Consider the following 16,811-nt stretch of genomic DNA (forward strand, 5'->3'; position numbering starts at 1 on the left):
TATGGCACTAAGTTTCCAGAGTCAGCAGTGCAAAACCCAATCATGTGGTCCTTTCAGTCTTTATTTCATAAACCTCTTTCAAGGTTTATGAAAATAGGCTACTTGCTTTGTGGAGAGGGTTGTGGTTTGGTGTTTAACAAAGTAAATAGACAAAACTTGTTAATGTTAGTAAGAAGTTTCTGCAAATAAGATAGAAAATATAATGGTTAAGATAAAAATGTCTGAATTAACTGAAAAAAAAATCCTTAATAGTGGTGTCTAAAAATCCTGGGCTCTTCAAGGAATCCTGTGTGGCATCTGCTTCCTGTTTAGTAAAGAGAATGTCTCCCTTCAGGCCAGAGCTTAGCAGGCTTGCTGCTGCCCCTACCTTGAGATCATCAGCCATGATGCAAGCACCCTGCTTGTGCAGCCTGCACCCGTGATTATGTTGTTCAAGTTAGAAGGTGGGTTGTCTCTGACCTAGCAGTCTAGTGTCTCCTGCCAGTGACCTCAAGCTGGCAAGTGAGCTTGTTGGCTTGTGAACAGAGTGAAATCCCATGTCCTTCCCACCCCTTCACAAGGGGATAGCCCTGGCCTCCACTTGCAGGAGGAGGGAGTCACTGGCCAAGATCTGACCCTGTCCTGAGGAGTCACGTTTCTTTAGGGTTGGAGTGAAGTCATGCTCTGGTTCTCTTTCCTGCATCACTCCTAACCTTGTGGTGTGATGAACTTGAGCAGACAGCCCACATGTGTGTGCATGGTGCCTTCCCACAGAGGGGATGGGAAACTATGTAGGTTTTTATATGTGTCACACACATGTCAGGCTCTCCTATTTAGTACTCACAGAGCCCTAAGGAGATGGGAATTGTGCTGTCCTTTTTACAGAGAGGTCAGGTATGCCCCGAGGTTGCATGGATAGCAGGTGGAGAGGCAGGCTCCTGTTCAGGTTGCCCCAGTACAACACTGACAGCTAGTGCACATTGTTTTCGTGAAGAGACCTTTTCCTTGTATCATCAGTGATCAGTCTCTGGATTTGAAACTCACTTCATACTCACTATTGACTTGTTTCCTGGTAGGGTGTGAGTATACTACATATCCAGGCACTCAATTTAATTCTTTGTTTTTTCATTGACATGATTGGCATTTATATAATTGGCAATTCTAATAGTGTCTTTCAATTAAAATTAATGTGTGAAATGTGTATACTTTTAAATTCATATATAATTTTGTATATAATTATTAGTTTTGTTTTTCCACCATATGTCTTTTCTCACAAAATAGATTGGTTAAAATTCTTGTTACAGTGTCCTGAAAATAAATATTCTTTGTCACCAGGTTAATTTTGATTCTGAAAATGGACCAATTGTTTACAATACCCTAAAGAAAATATTTAAGCACACACTGGAAGAAAAAAGAAAAAGGACAAAAGACAGCCCTAAACCTTGTGTTTAGTGAAGGTGACCTTCCCCTCATGGCGCATGTTTCGTACCAGAAGATCCAGATGGCATTTCTGTTCATAGGTGAACAAGTTAAAGTGTGGTGCTATGTTGACTCCTAGCACTTTATTTCAGATGCTCTTGGTTTGTGCTAAGAATAACCATTTCTCTTTGGAGCAATTATTTCTTTTAAAATGTCAATGAGCTACGTTTTTGTGTTTAAAAAATCCCCATAAAGTTGGTGCCACTTTCTTTTATTTACTTAACTGAATTCATATTGTTGTATTAATATTTTAAGTATGTAGTGTTTACATCCTTATTCTTTTTGACATTTTGGAAAAAAGTCATAACTCTTCTTTCCAAAACAATTATCTTATTGACAGAACTCTTTCTCGAGTTTTTACCAAATAGATGTCAGTGATAAAACCTCACTGTTTATCCATCCCCGATGCATGACCTAAGGAAGTCACCAAGTGTCTTAAACCAAGTGTTTTATATTTATTAATAAGAAGGCTGTTGATACAACATTTTTAAAGGATTTTTTTAAATTGTTTGAATGTTTTTTATAAATGTGGCAGAGGGTTTCAAAGTATATTATTTTCCGGGGTGGTTTAGTTTTACATTAAAGAAATGACTGTGAGATGGTCAGGATTTTTTACTTCTAGAAAGTGGATTTGCTCAGGCTTTTAGATGACTTTGCCAATCTCTAATGTCACAGGAGGCAAGAGTGGTACTCACACATTAGGCCTTATTCTCACTCCCCTGGTTGGCTGCTGGGCCAAATCGTATCTTTACAGAAGAATTGGGATCAGCTGTGGGCGCTGTGGTCACTGTGGGACACTCTCAAAACTCCTTGGGAAGGCCTGTCACATGGCGTGGGCACCTCAGCCCTGCTCTCTCCAGGTGCCCTTTCTGTTCCCCAGAGCCATGTCTGTTCATGCTGATAGTGTGATAGTGTGAGATATGGCCCATGCCTCCCAGTCTGCCATTCCATAGACCCAGTTGCCTTTGACTGCCTTTGACTAGGACAAGTAAGATTTTTTAAATGAATTTAACCCACTTAGGTTACATTCACCCTACTGGCTTTAGATAAGAAAAAGTAACTTCCTAAACTAGTTCCTTGTAGAACCAAACTGTCAGTCAGCTATTGAAGCCATAACTATTATTCAGATAAACACCTGGGGTACCATAGACCAAGCGAGAGAGGACTGAAGTTTTTCCCTATAAAGGTGATGTTAAACCAATTTCAAACTGAAGAAGTTACTACTTAATCATAAAGACAGCATATCAGGGAAAACTAATTTATAACAAATGAAGTTTCTCTAATCTCTGCATTTGTGAATCAAGCTCTAGCACATTAAAAATATTTTATTATTAGTCTTACTAACTCTGGTGGAAAACACTAAATGCCATTTTCTTTCACACTGTTTGAATTTTCTTAGGATATCAAATCCAATGTTTTTAATGAACTGGGTTGCCCATTGCTGATATTTCTCATTTTCAAGTGCCTGATCTGGGTAAGTAGGGGAGAAATCAATTACATTGTATTCAAAGGTACCTTATAAAAATGTGTTTTACCCAAAAAGATGTCTGTTCTCTTCTCATTCAGTCTCATGTGGGCAAGTAGCACCATAACTCATTTGATGAGAGCTATTGGCCTGATTCTGGAGGAATCATTTCAAAGTAAAGGACAGATCCTACCAGCCACAATGTGACCATGGCAGTGCACACCTAAAATTTTAAGTGCACCAACCTGAAAGGAGAGTTGGTGGGAGAATTAATCAAGCTGTCTATAATTGTTGTATTTATTTGAATAAAAGTGAAAAGGACAACCTAAACCCTCATCTTGTACTTCTTTAGCTGGAGGGTCGTCGTGCACATCCTGATGATAAAGATGCTGTTTGTAGTTAGATTATCCTGATGGGCAGGCTGAGTTGTAGGCTGAATAGTCAAGTGGCCAAGCTCTGGTCAGTCCCAAGACCTTTGGTTCAGAATGACCAAGTGAACTGGAGAACTAGCATTGAAGAATTCTAAGAGGAATGGGTGAAGGAAAACTCAAGGCTGACAGGATTCCAAACTTCCTATGTTTGAGTGGATTAGTAGGTCTTTCCTGCTCAAAGAATAGAAATCTACCTATAGGAAGAAGTTACAGGTTTGCAAAACTCAGTTCAACAAAAGTAGGAAGGGCTAAGAGCACACACATAAACCACCTCAGAGAGGCTTGTCTTACCAGACTGAGAGAGAAGTATTATTCATAATTGACTGAGGGTGGAATCCTAGTCTGACTAATTCTGAACCATGCTCTCCTCTCACCTGAAATCACCTGCCTATGGAGCTCCTAACCAGGTAGAGCTGCCCAGCATGGAGCGCCCCACCAGGAACCTTGAGGCTCTCTTACATTAGACTCCATGATAGTGTTACAGAGCATCATTTTGTCTATAAGTGCTATGAAAATAGACCATGTTTTGGGTTCCTCTGGAAAAGGCTGAACTGGCTGTGTTACTCATAAGATTTCTAGCATATCACACAGAGGAAGTGCATGATTTCTTGCCCTGTTTTTTTTTTCTGTCTTAACATTTTCTGATGTTCTTTGAGATAAGGTACTGCTGGTTCACAGATTGCTTTGAGTATTTGCATAACTCAGAAGTACTGTGCTGATGGATTTAGTCATATCTTCAACCAGCTTCCCACTATTATCTGAGAAAGAGTATGTGCTTTCATACTTTGGTTCCATTAAATAGCCATATGTCATAATAAAGTTTTTCTATTTGCTCTTAAATGGAGAATGCTTACTCATACACTTGGGTGCTGTTTCAGGCTATTCTTTAGATGTCTGAAAAAATTTTTTCATGTATAGTGTAGTATATTATAGACAAAATGTATGCCTTGAGTTCTTGATTTTTTAAGTCCTCCAAATTATTTTGGGCCTTTATTAAAAGTGACAGTTTACTTATAAGATCTTCATTGTTGTCCCAAACTAACAATTAATAATTGTCATTATTATTATTATTATTTTAATTGTTGTTCAACCACAGTTTTCTTTCTTTATTCCCATCCTAGCCTACCTCCCGAGCCTTCCCCACCTCCCTCCCCTTTCCACCCCCCCCCAGTTTTTGTGAATGTGTCCTTTCTGTTTGTTCCTGTAGACCCTTACCCTTTTCCCCTGAAATTGCCTCCCCTCTCCCATCTGGTCACTGTCAGCCTGTTCTCAATTTCGGTGTGTTTGGTTATATTTTGTTTGTTTGTTTTGTTGTTTAGATTCCTGTTAAAGTTGAGATCATATGGTATTTGTCTTTCACTGCCTGGCTTATTTCACTTAGCATAATTCTGTCCATGCTGTTGAAAAGGGTAGGAGCTCCTTCTTTCCTTCTGCATGTGTTTTCAACACAAGTAAATCAAGAACAACATTCCCTTTGATGCTTTTTAGTAAATGTGGCCCAGGATTAGGACCTTATGTCAAGGAGTTCTCAATTTTAGATGGTTGAACATTGTGTACAAATAAAATGGCAGGAGAAAAGTGCCATAAATCCTCTTATGCAGTAGTGTATTATTTTTTTAGTCATGCTTTTAGGCAGGAGCTGATGTTGATTAGCCCAACACTGACAATAAAACTGATTTATAAGCAGTCACAATGCGGACATTCATTACTGGAGCTGTGGTAAACCTTCATTCCAAGCCAGCCAATAAAACCTGTAGTCACTGAAAATAATGTCACAACAAGACTTTCATATCATACTCCCTTTTGCACAGAAAATACAAGTTTCATGTATCCACTGCAACTAATATCACAACAGAAGTTTATTAGGCCCTTGCTGCCCAGCTTTCTTGATTATAATAAAAAAATATGATAATCTCTTAAGATTGTCTATTTGGAGAAGTAGATGTGTTTTTGGAAAAGATTCCTACTTATGTGACCATTTGATCACAGACTTCAAATACTCCTTGGTTTTGATTTAGTGGATTGCTTGATCATTTTCTTCTTCCTTTTAAAAGTAAAAAATGTAAACAAATGACTCAAACATTGAATTAGGTTGAACCACATGGAATGGCCATTTCTTTAGGTCAAAATGACCAAATATTAGCCATTTCATATGATTCAACCAAATATTTTTTTAATGGGCAGAAGAAGTTGCCTTTAATTGGGTGGGACAGGACAGCACAGCTCTCTGCCAAGAGCCATAGGGCCTGACGGCCAGCACGTGGCAGACTTTTACAGTAACTATAGATTCGGGAGATGGGCACAGATGAAATAGGGTTGGGCATCCAGCTACTCGATACCAGTGAGCTCTCTGGCACGCTTCTGGCAGCATCCAGGATTGGGTGGGATGGTGAGAGAGAGCCAAAGTTCAGATCCAGGAGCCTGCAAAACAGCAAGGAAGGCTGTCCTGTTAGGCTGTCAATGAGGGAATCCCACATGTGGGTAGCAGTCATGCTAGGCTGAGATTCATTCAGCTTGAGGACCCTCTCCACCACTGAAAGCTCTGTTCTGGTTGTCTCCTGGCCACAGAAGGCGCACCAGTCTTTCACCACCATCCCAGCAGCAATTATTTCACTGCTTTGATTCACAGTGCCCATCACAAGGTGGGCCTGAAGGAGAGAAAACAGCTTATCCTGGTTGGTCTTCAATTGAAGTCTTGGGATGTACCAGCCCTCCCTGATTGCTGAAGACACAGTAGCTTCCTACTAACAACTGCTCAGCCACTGTCTGCCTGAAGACTTCCACCTTGAGTATATCAGCCAGGATTTCTTCTGTCTCCCTGTCCAGGTCTTTCTGGACAAAGGCCACATAGTCATTGCAGGTAGTGGCATTGCCCAGAGCTGAGAGCCTCTCATCTACCTGCCAGATCTGCACTGAGTCTGGGAGAGAGTTTTGAATATACTGCAGCTCCTGGTTGGTAGTGTTGCTGGGTACAAGCAGATCATGTCTGTTCCCCACACACGTGCACCCAATGATGCAGCAGCTAGTGATGGACACTGGGATGGTCTTGGCAGGCTTGCCCTGGAACACAGGGTAAAAGTTCCCTGACCCTCTGATGGCCACCAAGCACTAAGTACTGGTAAGTCTGTCGAAGCAGCCGATCTCACAGTTGTTCTCGAACGACACTCAGACCACCATGAGGGCTTTGTGATTGCCCTCTACATGGACTCTCCAGGTAACCTCAAACTCCACAAGACACAACAGGCCCTTCTCCATCCCAAGTAGGTTTCTGTTTGATTCAACCAAATATTAAATGCAGTATTTCTGGGACCACTAGGTGACATTTCCTGGATGATTATAGCAAAGTTAATTAGAATAGATGATTATTTTCTAAGAATATCCTGTATGCTGACAGTAGAGTCCCAATACAAATAGAAGAGACCAATGAGACTCATATTCTTTCAGCAACAGGTTTGTACCTACTGTGCTTGGCCCTCTGCTGATGCTGGGAACACACAGGGTCATTTATTCAGTCATACCTCCATCCAGAGCCACATCTAGTACGTGTCCACATCTACCACACCACTTGTTCATGCTGTCTTCTCCCTCTGTCAGCACTCTAATTGAATTCTGCAATGTCTGCCACATAGCTATGTCCTTCAGTCCCCACTTCCAGTCTTCCTATACAGTGCTGGAAGGTTCATTCTCATCACTTAATCATTCCATTAATCCAGAATGTCCCTCAAAACTTGGCCCTGATTCTTTGGAATAGAATATGTACTAATTAACTCCTTGTTAAATGTAATTACATTCAACTACCTAATTACCTCATAGCCCAGGAAGGTGGGGAGGTACTGTGACCTGAATTATGCCCTCCTAAAATTTCTGTGTTGAAGTCCTAACCCCTGATATCTTAGAATGTGACTAAATTCGGAAATATAGCCTTTAAAAGAAAATTAAGTTAAAATTAGGTCATTATAGTCAACCCTAATCCAACATGATTGGTGTCCTTATAAGAAAAGGAGATTAGGACACAATTCCCCCACTCTAATGGGGGGGTCAGAGGGGCTCCTCAATGAGTTGAGCAGGGGAGGTGACTGATCACACTCCTACAGAACTACTTTCCACCCAGCACCAATGAAACTAAAAGTGGCATGAAGGGCTGATTAGCATTCCCACCAGCACCAAAGGAGCAGAGCATGGTGATGAGGCTCATTTAGTAGCTGACTTGCTGCCTTCTTACCCTCCTCTCCTCTAGGACAATGAGCTTATACCACCTGAAAGAAAAGGGGTATAGGAGGTGTTACAGGCCGGGGAGGGGGGGAGAGCTGCACTACCCCCACCCATTATCAAGGAGGCAGTGTGAATCAGCACTGCTGGGGTGGGAGCAGGCCTACTGACACACCCACCCAGCCTAAATCTACACCCCAAGTGACTGCCTGATCAAAGATGGCCAAAGGATATCCTCTGAAGAAAGCAACTGCTATGGAAAGAAGGGGCTTGAAATTTCAGGAAGGAAAAGACAACATTGGAATGAGTCAACATAATGGACTATCTCATAAGTTTATTAATTCCTACTTCATGGGTGCAACAAAAATGATAATACCATTTGGTGTAGTGTTCAGCATACATAGGGGAAGTACCTGGGGCAATTACATTTAAAATGAGGGAGTGTTCTCTGACCAGCATGGCTCAGTTGGTCATTGTCACACAAAGTGAAAGGTTCAGTTCCTGGTCAGGGTACATTCCTGGGTTGCAGCCTTGTCTCCTGTTGGGGTGTGTGCGAGAGGCAGCCAATTGATGTTTCTCTCATGTATCCTTTTCTATCCATGTTTCTCTCCTGCTCTTTCTCCCTTCTTTCCCCTCTCTCTAAAAATAAACAAATGAAATCTCTCATTTTTTTTATTTTTTTAAAAGATTTTATTTATCTGTAGAGGGGAAGGGAAGGAGAGTGCGAGAGAAACATCAGTGTATGGTTGCCTTTTGTGCATCCCCTGCTGGGAAGTGGCCTGCAGGGAACCGGCCTGCAACCCAGGCATGTGCCCTGACTGGGAATCGAAGCGCGATTGTCTGGTTCACAGGCCCATGCTCAATCCACTGAGCTAAACCAGCCAGGGCCAAATGAAATCTTTTAAAAAAATAAATAAAATGAGGGAGTGCAGTGAATAGTGACATAATGGCAGTGATGGTTCTGCACTTCAAAATAATAAAATATTGCCAACAAATTGTGCCAAGTCACACACGTAATACCTAAGGAAGCAATTAAAAAAAAAAAAAAAACATGAGCCCTTGCTGGTGTAATTCAGTGGATTGAGCGTGGACCTTCGAACCAAACAACCACAGTTCAATTACCAGTCAGGGCACATGCCTGGGTTGCAGGCCAGTTCCCAGAGGGGGACACATGAGAGGCAACCATACATTGATATTTCTCTCCCTCTGTCTCCTTCTCTTCCCCCCTCTAAAAATGAATAAATAAAATCTTTAAAAAAAATGAAAGTGACATACTCAAAAACCAGGATAACTCTGGATGGAATTTTTTTTTTATTTTGTGGTTTGAATCCTGTGAGAAAACAAAAAAGGACATTAGAAAATTAATGAAGACAAAGTGGGTTTAGTGAATAGCACTGTACCAATGTTTATTTGTTTCTTTCTTATTTATTTTAGAGAGAGGGGAGGGGAAGGAGAAAGAGAGAAATGTGATGTGAGAACCATCAGTTGGTTGCCTCTTATACATGCCCTGACCAGAGACTGAACCTGCAACTCAGGCAACCTTTTGCTTTGCAGTATGATGCCCAAACCCACTGAGCCACCCAGTCAGGGCCTAGTGTTGGTTTCTTAATTGCAGCAAATATACCATGGTGATATAGAATGTTATCAATAAGGAATTGAGTCAGGAGTATGCAAGAATTTTCTCTACTATCTTTGAAACTTTCCTGTTAACCTGAAACTTATCTTTTTAAAAATACTGTTTTAAAAATATAATTTTAAGATGTGTTATAGACTAAATGTTTGTGTCCCCCCAAAATTCATATGTTGAAGCCCAAACTCCAATGTGACTATATGGAGATGGGGCTGGTGAGGTCATAAAGGTTAAATAAGATCACAGTGGTGGATCCCAAATCCGAGGGGGCTGGTCCCCTTATATGAAGAGGAAGAGACACCAGATTCATTCTTTCCTCTATGTAAGGACGCAACAAGAAGGCAGCTGTCTACAAGCTAGGAAGAGGACTTTCACCAATGAACCAACAGTGCCAGATCTTGGTCTCAGATTTCCAGCCTCTAGAATGGTGAGAAAATAAATTTCTGTTGTTTAAGTCACTCAGTGTATGATACTTCAACTGTTAAGGCAGCCTCAGCAGACTAATCTAAGATGTATGATTGTACTATGGTAGGGGTGTACACAGGATGCTACTAGAACACTACAAAAGAGGAATTCAGACTATGAATGCCCCATACTACTCTACAGCACAACTTGTGAAATATTTACCAAAAAAAAGAGAAATTGAATCACACCTAACTATAAGCTTATTAAGAGACAGAGAATCATGCTGAACACAACATAGGACTGCAGCCAGAATATTGTCTTTGGGAAACCGTACAGGACAAATGACCTGGTTTCTTCATAAGAAGTAGGTCAGAAAGGAAACTTAGGCACAAATTCCGTAGATTAAAAAAAAGCCTATCTGCCAAGTGTGGACCTGGTTAGGATTCTGATATGAACAAACTATTTAGAAAACAGTGATGACAATTAGACAGTTGGGGATATTAAGGAGTTTCTGTCATTTGTTTTTTAAAAGTCACATATCTAGAGTTCCAGCCAAGATGGAGGTGTAGGCATAAACCCTTCACTTCCTTGCACAACCAAAAGGAGGATAACAACCAATCTAAAATCAATAAACAACCAAAATCACCAGAAAATCTAACTGCATGGAACTCTGACAACCAAGGAAGTAAAGAAAAAATCAACCAGAACAACCAGACCGGTAAGGCAGACGGCGCTGGCTGACTCGGAAAAAACGCGGCAAGCTGGCTGGAGGATGGGGTTGACTGCCAAGCTTGGCAGAGCTGCGCAGGAAGGACTGACTTAAGGGGAAAACTGAGTCTCACGGCTGACTGTGGCTGGGGTTGCTGCAGCAAGAGATACTTCCAGTCTGATACCAGTGTTGGAAAGTGCGCTAGAGACAAGCAGGCAAGCTGCATTGTTCCTTTTCTGGCCCCTCCCACACAGGCAGTGCAGCAAAGAGGGTTGCCCAGCCTGGGTAAATACCTAAGGCCCCACCCCTTTACAACCTATGAGCTGTGCCAAGACAGCTCATAGGCCCTTAATGGCCCAAATTAAAGAACACAGCAAAACCTCAGAAAGAGAAGTAAGTGATAAGGAGATTGCCAACCTATCTGATGGAGAATTTAAACCCCTGGTAATCAAAATGCTCACAGAACTGATTGAACTTGGTTGAAAAATGAAAGAACAGATGAAAGACACCCAAAATGAAATAAAGCAAAATATTCAGGGAACCAACAGTGACAAGAAGGAAACCAAGAATTCAAAGCAATGATTTGGAACAAAAGGAAAAATAAATATCCAACTGAATCAGAACAAAGAAACAAGAATCAAAAAAAAAATGAAGGAAGGCTGAGAATTCTCTGGGACAACCTGAAACATTCCAATATCCAAATTATAGGGGTGCCAGAAGGAGAAGAACAGCAGCTAGAAATTGAAAACTTATTTGAACAAATAACTTTCACCAATGAACCAACACTGCCAGGCCTTGGTCTCAGATTTCCAGCCTCTAGATCTGTGAGAAAATAAATTTCTGTTTTTTTTCTATTAGAAAAAAGTCTATTTTTATTAGAGAACTCCCCCTTCTCTAATAAAAATAAAATAATTTGGTGAAGGAAATAGACTTCCATGAAGTCCAGGAAATCCAGAGTCCCAAAGAAGTTGGACCCAAAGAGGAACACACCAAGCCACACCATCATTAAGTTACCCAAGATTAAAGACAAAGAGCAAATCCTAAAAGCAGCAGGAGATAAGAGGCAGTTACCTACAAAGAAGTTCCCATTAGATTATCACATGATTTCTCTAAAGAAACCTTACAGACAAGAAGGGTCTGAAGTATTCCAAGTCACAAAAGGCAAGGACTTACATCCAGGATTACTCCATCCAGCAAAGCTTTCATTTAGAATGGAAGGGAAGATAAAGTGCTTCCCAGATATGAAAAATGAATATATAAAGTGCTTTGCAGTATGAAATTTTCTCAGAAAACTAAAAATGGAATTTGCCTTTTGACCTGGCTATTTCACTGCTGGGCTTATACCCTAAGAGCCCTGAAACACCAATCTACAAGAACCTATGCACCTCAGTGTTCATAGCAGCATAATTTACAATAGCCAAGTGCTGAAAGCAACCTAAGTGCCCATCAGCAAAAGAGTGGATCAAAAAAGGAGCATAAGCAAAAGGAGCATAAGGGTATAAACCCTTTGCAACAGCACGGATGGAACTGGAGAGCATTTAAGTGAAATAAGCCAGGTGGTGAAGGACAAATACCATATGATCTCACCTTTAACTGGAACATAATCAACAAAAGAAAAAAAGCAAAAAAAAAAAAAAATCACCAGAGACATTGAAATTAAGAACAATCTAACAATAGCCAAAGGGGAGTGGGGAGGGGAGAGAGGGGAGAAGGGTTTTCAGAAACAACTATAAAGGACACATGGACAAAACCAAGGGGGAGGGTAGAAGTAAGGGAAGGAGGTGTGTTTGGAGGAGGTGGGGAGAAAATACAACTGTAATTGAACAAAAATAAAATAAATTTTAAAATATATTAGAATTTAGAAACAGGAAAAATGACAACAAACTCACAACCATCAACAAATGAACCTAAAAGAAAAACAAAAAAACTAACCAAACAACCCAAACAGGAACAGAATCAGAGAAATGGAAATCACACAGAGGGAGTTCAGTGGGGAGGGGAAAGGGAGGAATAGGGAGGAATAGGGAGGAAAAGGTGCCGGGAAGAAGAAGCGTAACTAGTAGGCATGAAATAGATGAGGAGAGATTAAAATGTTATAGGAAGACTTCCGCCAAGATGGAGGCGTAGGTTGAAGCACTGCACCTTCTCACACAACCAAGTTTAAAAACCACAAAGTTTTAGCAGCAAAAACACAGCCAAACCACAGAAAATTGAACTACATGGAAGTCTGACAACAACGAACCCTTCAGCCAAACCGGTAAGAGGAGCAGAGCCAGCAGCAGAGCAGGGTTGGGCAGGAAAGATCCACCGGACCAACCCGGGCACGCAACCCAGGCGCACCGGCAGCCATGGGTGGATCCCAGGTGTGCAGAAGCGGGAGGACCCACTGAGGGCTCAAGGCAGTGGACCCACTGAGGGCTGATCCCTGTCACACATTTGTGCGCAGATAAACCGGTGAAGGAGCGAAGCAGTGAGACAGACCATGCAGGCCCCAGTGGCAGAAAGAGGTAGAGGGGACTGCCATTGTCCCTCTCTGACCCCGCCCCCACATTGAGCGTCACAAACCAGCGACCTGGGTGGCCTCTCTCTGACCCGCCCCCACCTACAGCTTCACAAACCAGCAACCTGGGTGGCCTCGCCCTGGTGAACAACTAAGGCTCTGCTCCTCATATGTAACAGGCACAAACAGATAAAAACATGGCTCAAGAAGAACTCAGAGCCCCAGAGCCGATAAATCTAAGCAATGAAGAAATAGCCAAACTTTCAGATGCACAGTTCAAAACACTGGTGATCAGGATGCTCACAGAACTGGTTGATTTTAATCACAAATTATAGGAACATATGAAGGCTAAACTAATTGAAATGAATGGAAATGCACAGGAAACCAATAGTAATGGAGAGGAAACTGGGACTCAAATCAAAGGAGTGGACCAGAAAGAGGAAAAAAATGACCAAACAGAAAAGGATGAAGAAACAAGAATTCAAAAAAATGAGGACAGGCTTAGGAACCTCCGGACATCTTTAAATATTCCAACATCAGAATTATAGGGGTGCCAGAAGGGGAAGAGGAACAGCCACCAGTGGAACACTTATTTGAACAAATAATAAAGGAGAATTTCCCCAATCTGGCAAAGGAAATAGACTTCCAGAAAATCCAGGAAGCTCAGAGAGTCCCAAAGAAGTTGGACCCAAGAAGGAACACACCAAGGCACATCGTCATTACATTAGCCAAGATTAAAATGAAAGAGAGAATTCTAGAAGCAGCAAGAGCTAAGGGGACAGTCTACAAAGGAGTTCCCATCAGACTGTCAGCAGATTTCTCAAAAGAGACCTTACAGGCAAGAAGGGGCTGGAAAGAAATATTCCAAGTCATGAAATCCAAAGACCTACATCCAAGATTGATCTATCCAGCAAAGTTTTCATTTAGAATGGAAGGACGGATAAAGTGCTTCTCAGATAAGACTAAATTCAAGGAGTTCATCATCATCAAGCCCTTATTATATGAAATGTTAAAGGGACTTACCTAAGAAAAAGAAGATTAAAAAGATGAACAGTGAAAGGACAGCAAACTCACAGTTACTAAGAACCACAACTAAAACAAAAACAAACTAAGAGGACAGCTAGATCAGGAGTGAACCATAGAAATGAAGATCACATGGAGGGTTAGCAACAGGGAGTGGGAGGAGAAGTGGGGAAAAGGTACAGAGAATAAGTAGCATAGATGGTAGGTAGAAAATAGATAGGGGGGAGGGCAAGAATAGTAGGGGAGACATAGAATCTAAAGAACTTGAGACACGTCATAAACTAAAGGGGAGGAATGGTGGAGGAGAGGTGTGCAGGGTGGAGGGGAATGAAGGGGGGAAATAGAACTGTAATGGCATAATCAATAAAATATGTTTTTTTAAAAAAGAAAAAAATGTTATAGGAAACAGAGGACTCAAAAAACATATGTACAACCCATGGGCATGAACTAAGGGGGGCTGGGGGAATGCTGGAGGGTTAAGGGCAGGGTGGAGGGAGGATAAATGGGGGAAAATTGAGAAAACTGTAATAGCATAATCAATAAAAAATACTTTAAAATAAAAATAAAAAATTCACATATATAGAGACACAAACTGAACTATTAACAAATAAAATGATGTAATGTGTGCAATTAGTTTCAAAATTACCTTATAGAGGAAAGGAATCCTCATAAGATCAGGAAGTAATAGGTGAAACAAAATTGGCCCATAAATTAATTTTGTTAAAGCTGGCTTAGTTGGCTACATGGAAATTTATTATTCTACTTTCTCTAAGTTTGTATACTTTTGAAATTTTCCATAATAAAAAGTTTAAAAAAGAAAAGCAATATGTACAGCCTATTTTTTAAATGTACATAACACTTTATATATGACCTCCTCTTGCAGCCAAGATGGAGTAATAGGGTCCATATTTGCCTTCCTCCTGAAACAACCAGACAGATACCACCACAACCACCACCAGTATTTAAAAAACTGAACCTCGGGCGATGAAAGACTGATTTTTGACAGGTGGGAAACAAAGGCTGTGAGCTGCAAAATTGCCATAGCTTACTGCCTCGAAATAGTTTCCAGACTGGCAGTTTCCTGATTGAGGAGAAGGAGACCAGAGTCTGGAAATCACGCAGCTAGAGCTTCCAGGGGGCCACTGAGGAGGGAGCTGCAGGCACAGCAGTGCAGAGCTCTGTAAGGACCCCTCATGTGCCTAGCTGAGTGGGGCTCATTACATGGATGAGGAAATTACCATATAACACTTAGAAAAGAAAAAAACATACAATCATCTTCAAAGACACATTAAAAGCACTTGACAAAATTCAACATCCATTCCTGATTTTAAAACTCTCAGCAAACAAATAATAGGAAGGAACTTTCTCAACCTGGTAAAGGGCATCTTCAAAAAGCCTGCAGCTGACATCATATGTAATGAGCACTGTCAGGAGAAAAATCAGGGGAGGTTGCACCAGCCACACCAATTCAACATTGTACTGGAGGTTCTAGCTACTGCAATCATGCAAGAAAAAAAAACATCAAGGGTAGAAAGGAAAACCATTTTTATTCTTAGATATGATCATCTATTGCTATAGAAAATCCGGTGTAATCTACAGAAGAAGGTATGAGAACTAATACGTGACTTTAGCAAAGTAGAGGGATAAAATATCAATATACAAAAATTAGTTGTGTGTCTAAATACTAGCAATGAACAACCTGAAATTGACATTGAAAAACAATATCGTTTATCATAGCATCAAAGAGATGAAATACTAAAGAATAAATCTGACAGAAAATGTAAATTACCTATTGTATTAGTTTCCCAGGGCCACCAAGACAAATTACCACGCACTTGGTAGCTTATAAAAACGGAAATTTATTTTCTCCCGGTTCTGGAGGCCAGATCTCTGAAATTGTGTCAGCAGGCTCCACTCCCTCCAAAGGCTGTTGGGAAGGCTCCTTCCTGTCTCTTCCAAGACTAGTGGTCCCAGAAGTTCCTTAATGTCTGTCTTAGCTTGTAGCCACATCACTTCAATCTCTGACTGCCTTTTCACATCACCTTCTCCTCTTCTCCTCCTGTTTGTCTTCTGTGTGTCTCTTATAAGTATACTTATAATTGGATTTAGGGGCTATCTGGATAATCCAAGATGAGCTTCTCATCTCAAGACCCCTAATTACATCTGCAACAACTTTTTTCTAATTAAGCCATGTTCTCAGACTCTGGGGAAATGTTATAGACATCTTTGGGAGGGGCATGGTTTAACTCATTACACCTGTGCAATGAAAACTACAAAATATTAAACAGGCCTAAATAAATGTCCATGAGTCAAAGGACTCAAGATTGTTAAGATGTCAATTCCCTCCAAATTGACCTATAGATTCCATACAATCCTAATCAAAATCCATTAGGGTTTTCTCACATAAATAGATAAACTAATTCTAAAATTCATATGGAAAGGCAAAGGAGCAAAAACAACCAACACAACTTTGATAAAAAAAAGTTATGGGGCTAATGCTGCCTGGTTTTAAGAATTATTATAAAGCCATAATAATCAAAATTGATGGAAAGATAGACAATTAGATCAACAAAATAAGGAGTCTAGAAATAGACCCGCACATACTTGGCATCTGATTTTTGGCAAAGGAGTAAAAGTAATGCAGTGGAGAGAGGATAGTCTTTCAACAAACAGTGTTAGAACAATTGAATGTTTACGTACAAAGAAAAAAACCTTGGATTCATATCTTGCATTATCTACAAACTAAAGTGGATTATAGGCCCTGGCTGGTGCAGCTCAGTGGATTGAGCATGGGCCTGCTAACCAAACAACCGTGGTTCGATTCCCAGTCAGGGCATATGCCTGGGTTGCAGGCCAGTTCCCAGCAGGGGACACAGGAGAGGAAACCATACATTGATATTTCTCTCCCTCTCTCCTTCCCTTCCCCTCTAAAAATAAATGAATAAAATCCTTATAAAAAATAAAATACAGACTATAAAAAA

General features: G+C 40.8%; 1 protein-coding gene and 1 pseudogene across 8 annotated transcripts in view; one reads left to right on the forward strand and one right to left on the reverse strand.

Moving 5' to 3' along the window:
* PTPDC1 (protein tyrosine phosphatase domain containing 1) overlaps window positions 1-4,509 on the forward strand; it is a 98,523-nt gene extending 94,014 nt beyond the window's left edge. For 4 of the 8 annotated variants that reach the window (XM_037146387.2, XM_053656461.1, XM_053656459.1 and 1 more), the window contains one exon: window positions 1,315-4,509. In XM_037146387.2, coding sequence (XP_037002282.2) covers window positions 1,315-1,431 — 117 coding nt within the window. In that variant the 3' untranslated portion in view covers window positions 1,432-4,509. The remainder of the gene's footprint in view (window positions 1-1,314) is intronic. The other 4 variants (XR_008389939.1, XR_008389938.1, XR_008389937.1 and 1 more) reach the window with 4 other exon arrangements.
* Window positions 4,510-5,477: 968 nt separating this feature from the next.
* Window positions 5,478-6,531, reverse strand: LOC119050221 (eukaryotic translation initiation factor 6-like; annotated as a pseudogene).
* Between the last annotated feature and the right edge of the window lie 10,280 nt (window positions 6,532-16,811).

The sequence above is a fragment of the Artibeus jamaicensis genome, unplaced genomic scaffold (genome assembly GCF_021234435.1).
Source record: "Artibeus jamaicensis isolate MK-2021 breed Jamaican fruit bat unplaced genomic scaffold, CSHL_Jam_final scaffold_1964, whole genome shotgun sequence".
In the NCBI taxonomy this organism is placed as follows: domain Eukaryota; kingdom Metazoa; phylum Chordata; class Mammalia; order Chiroptera; family Phyllostomidae; genus Artibeus; species Artibeus jamaicensis.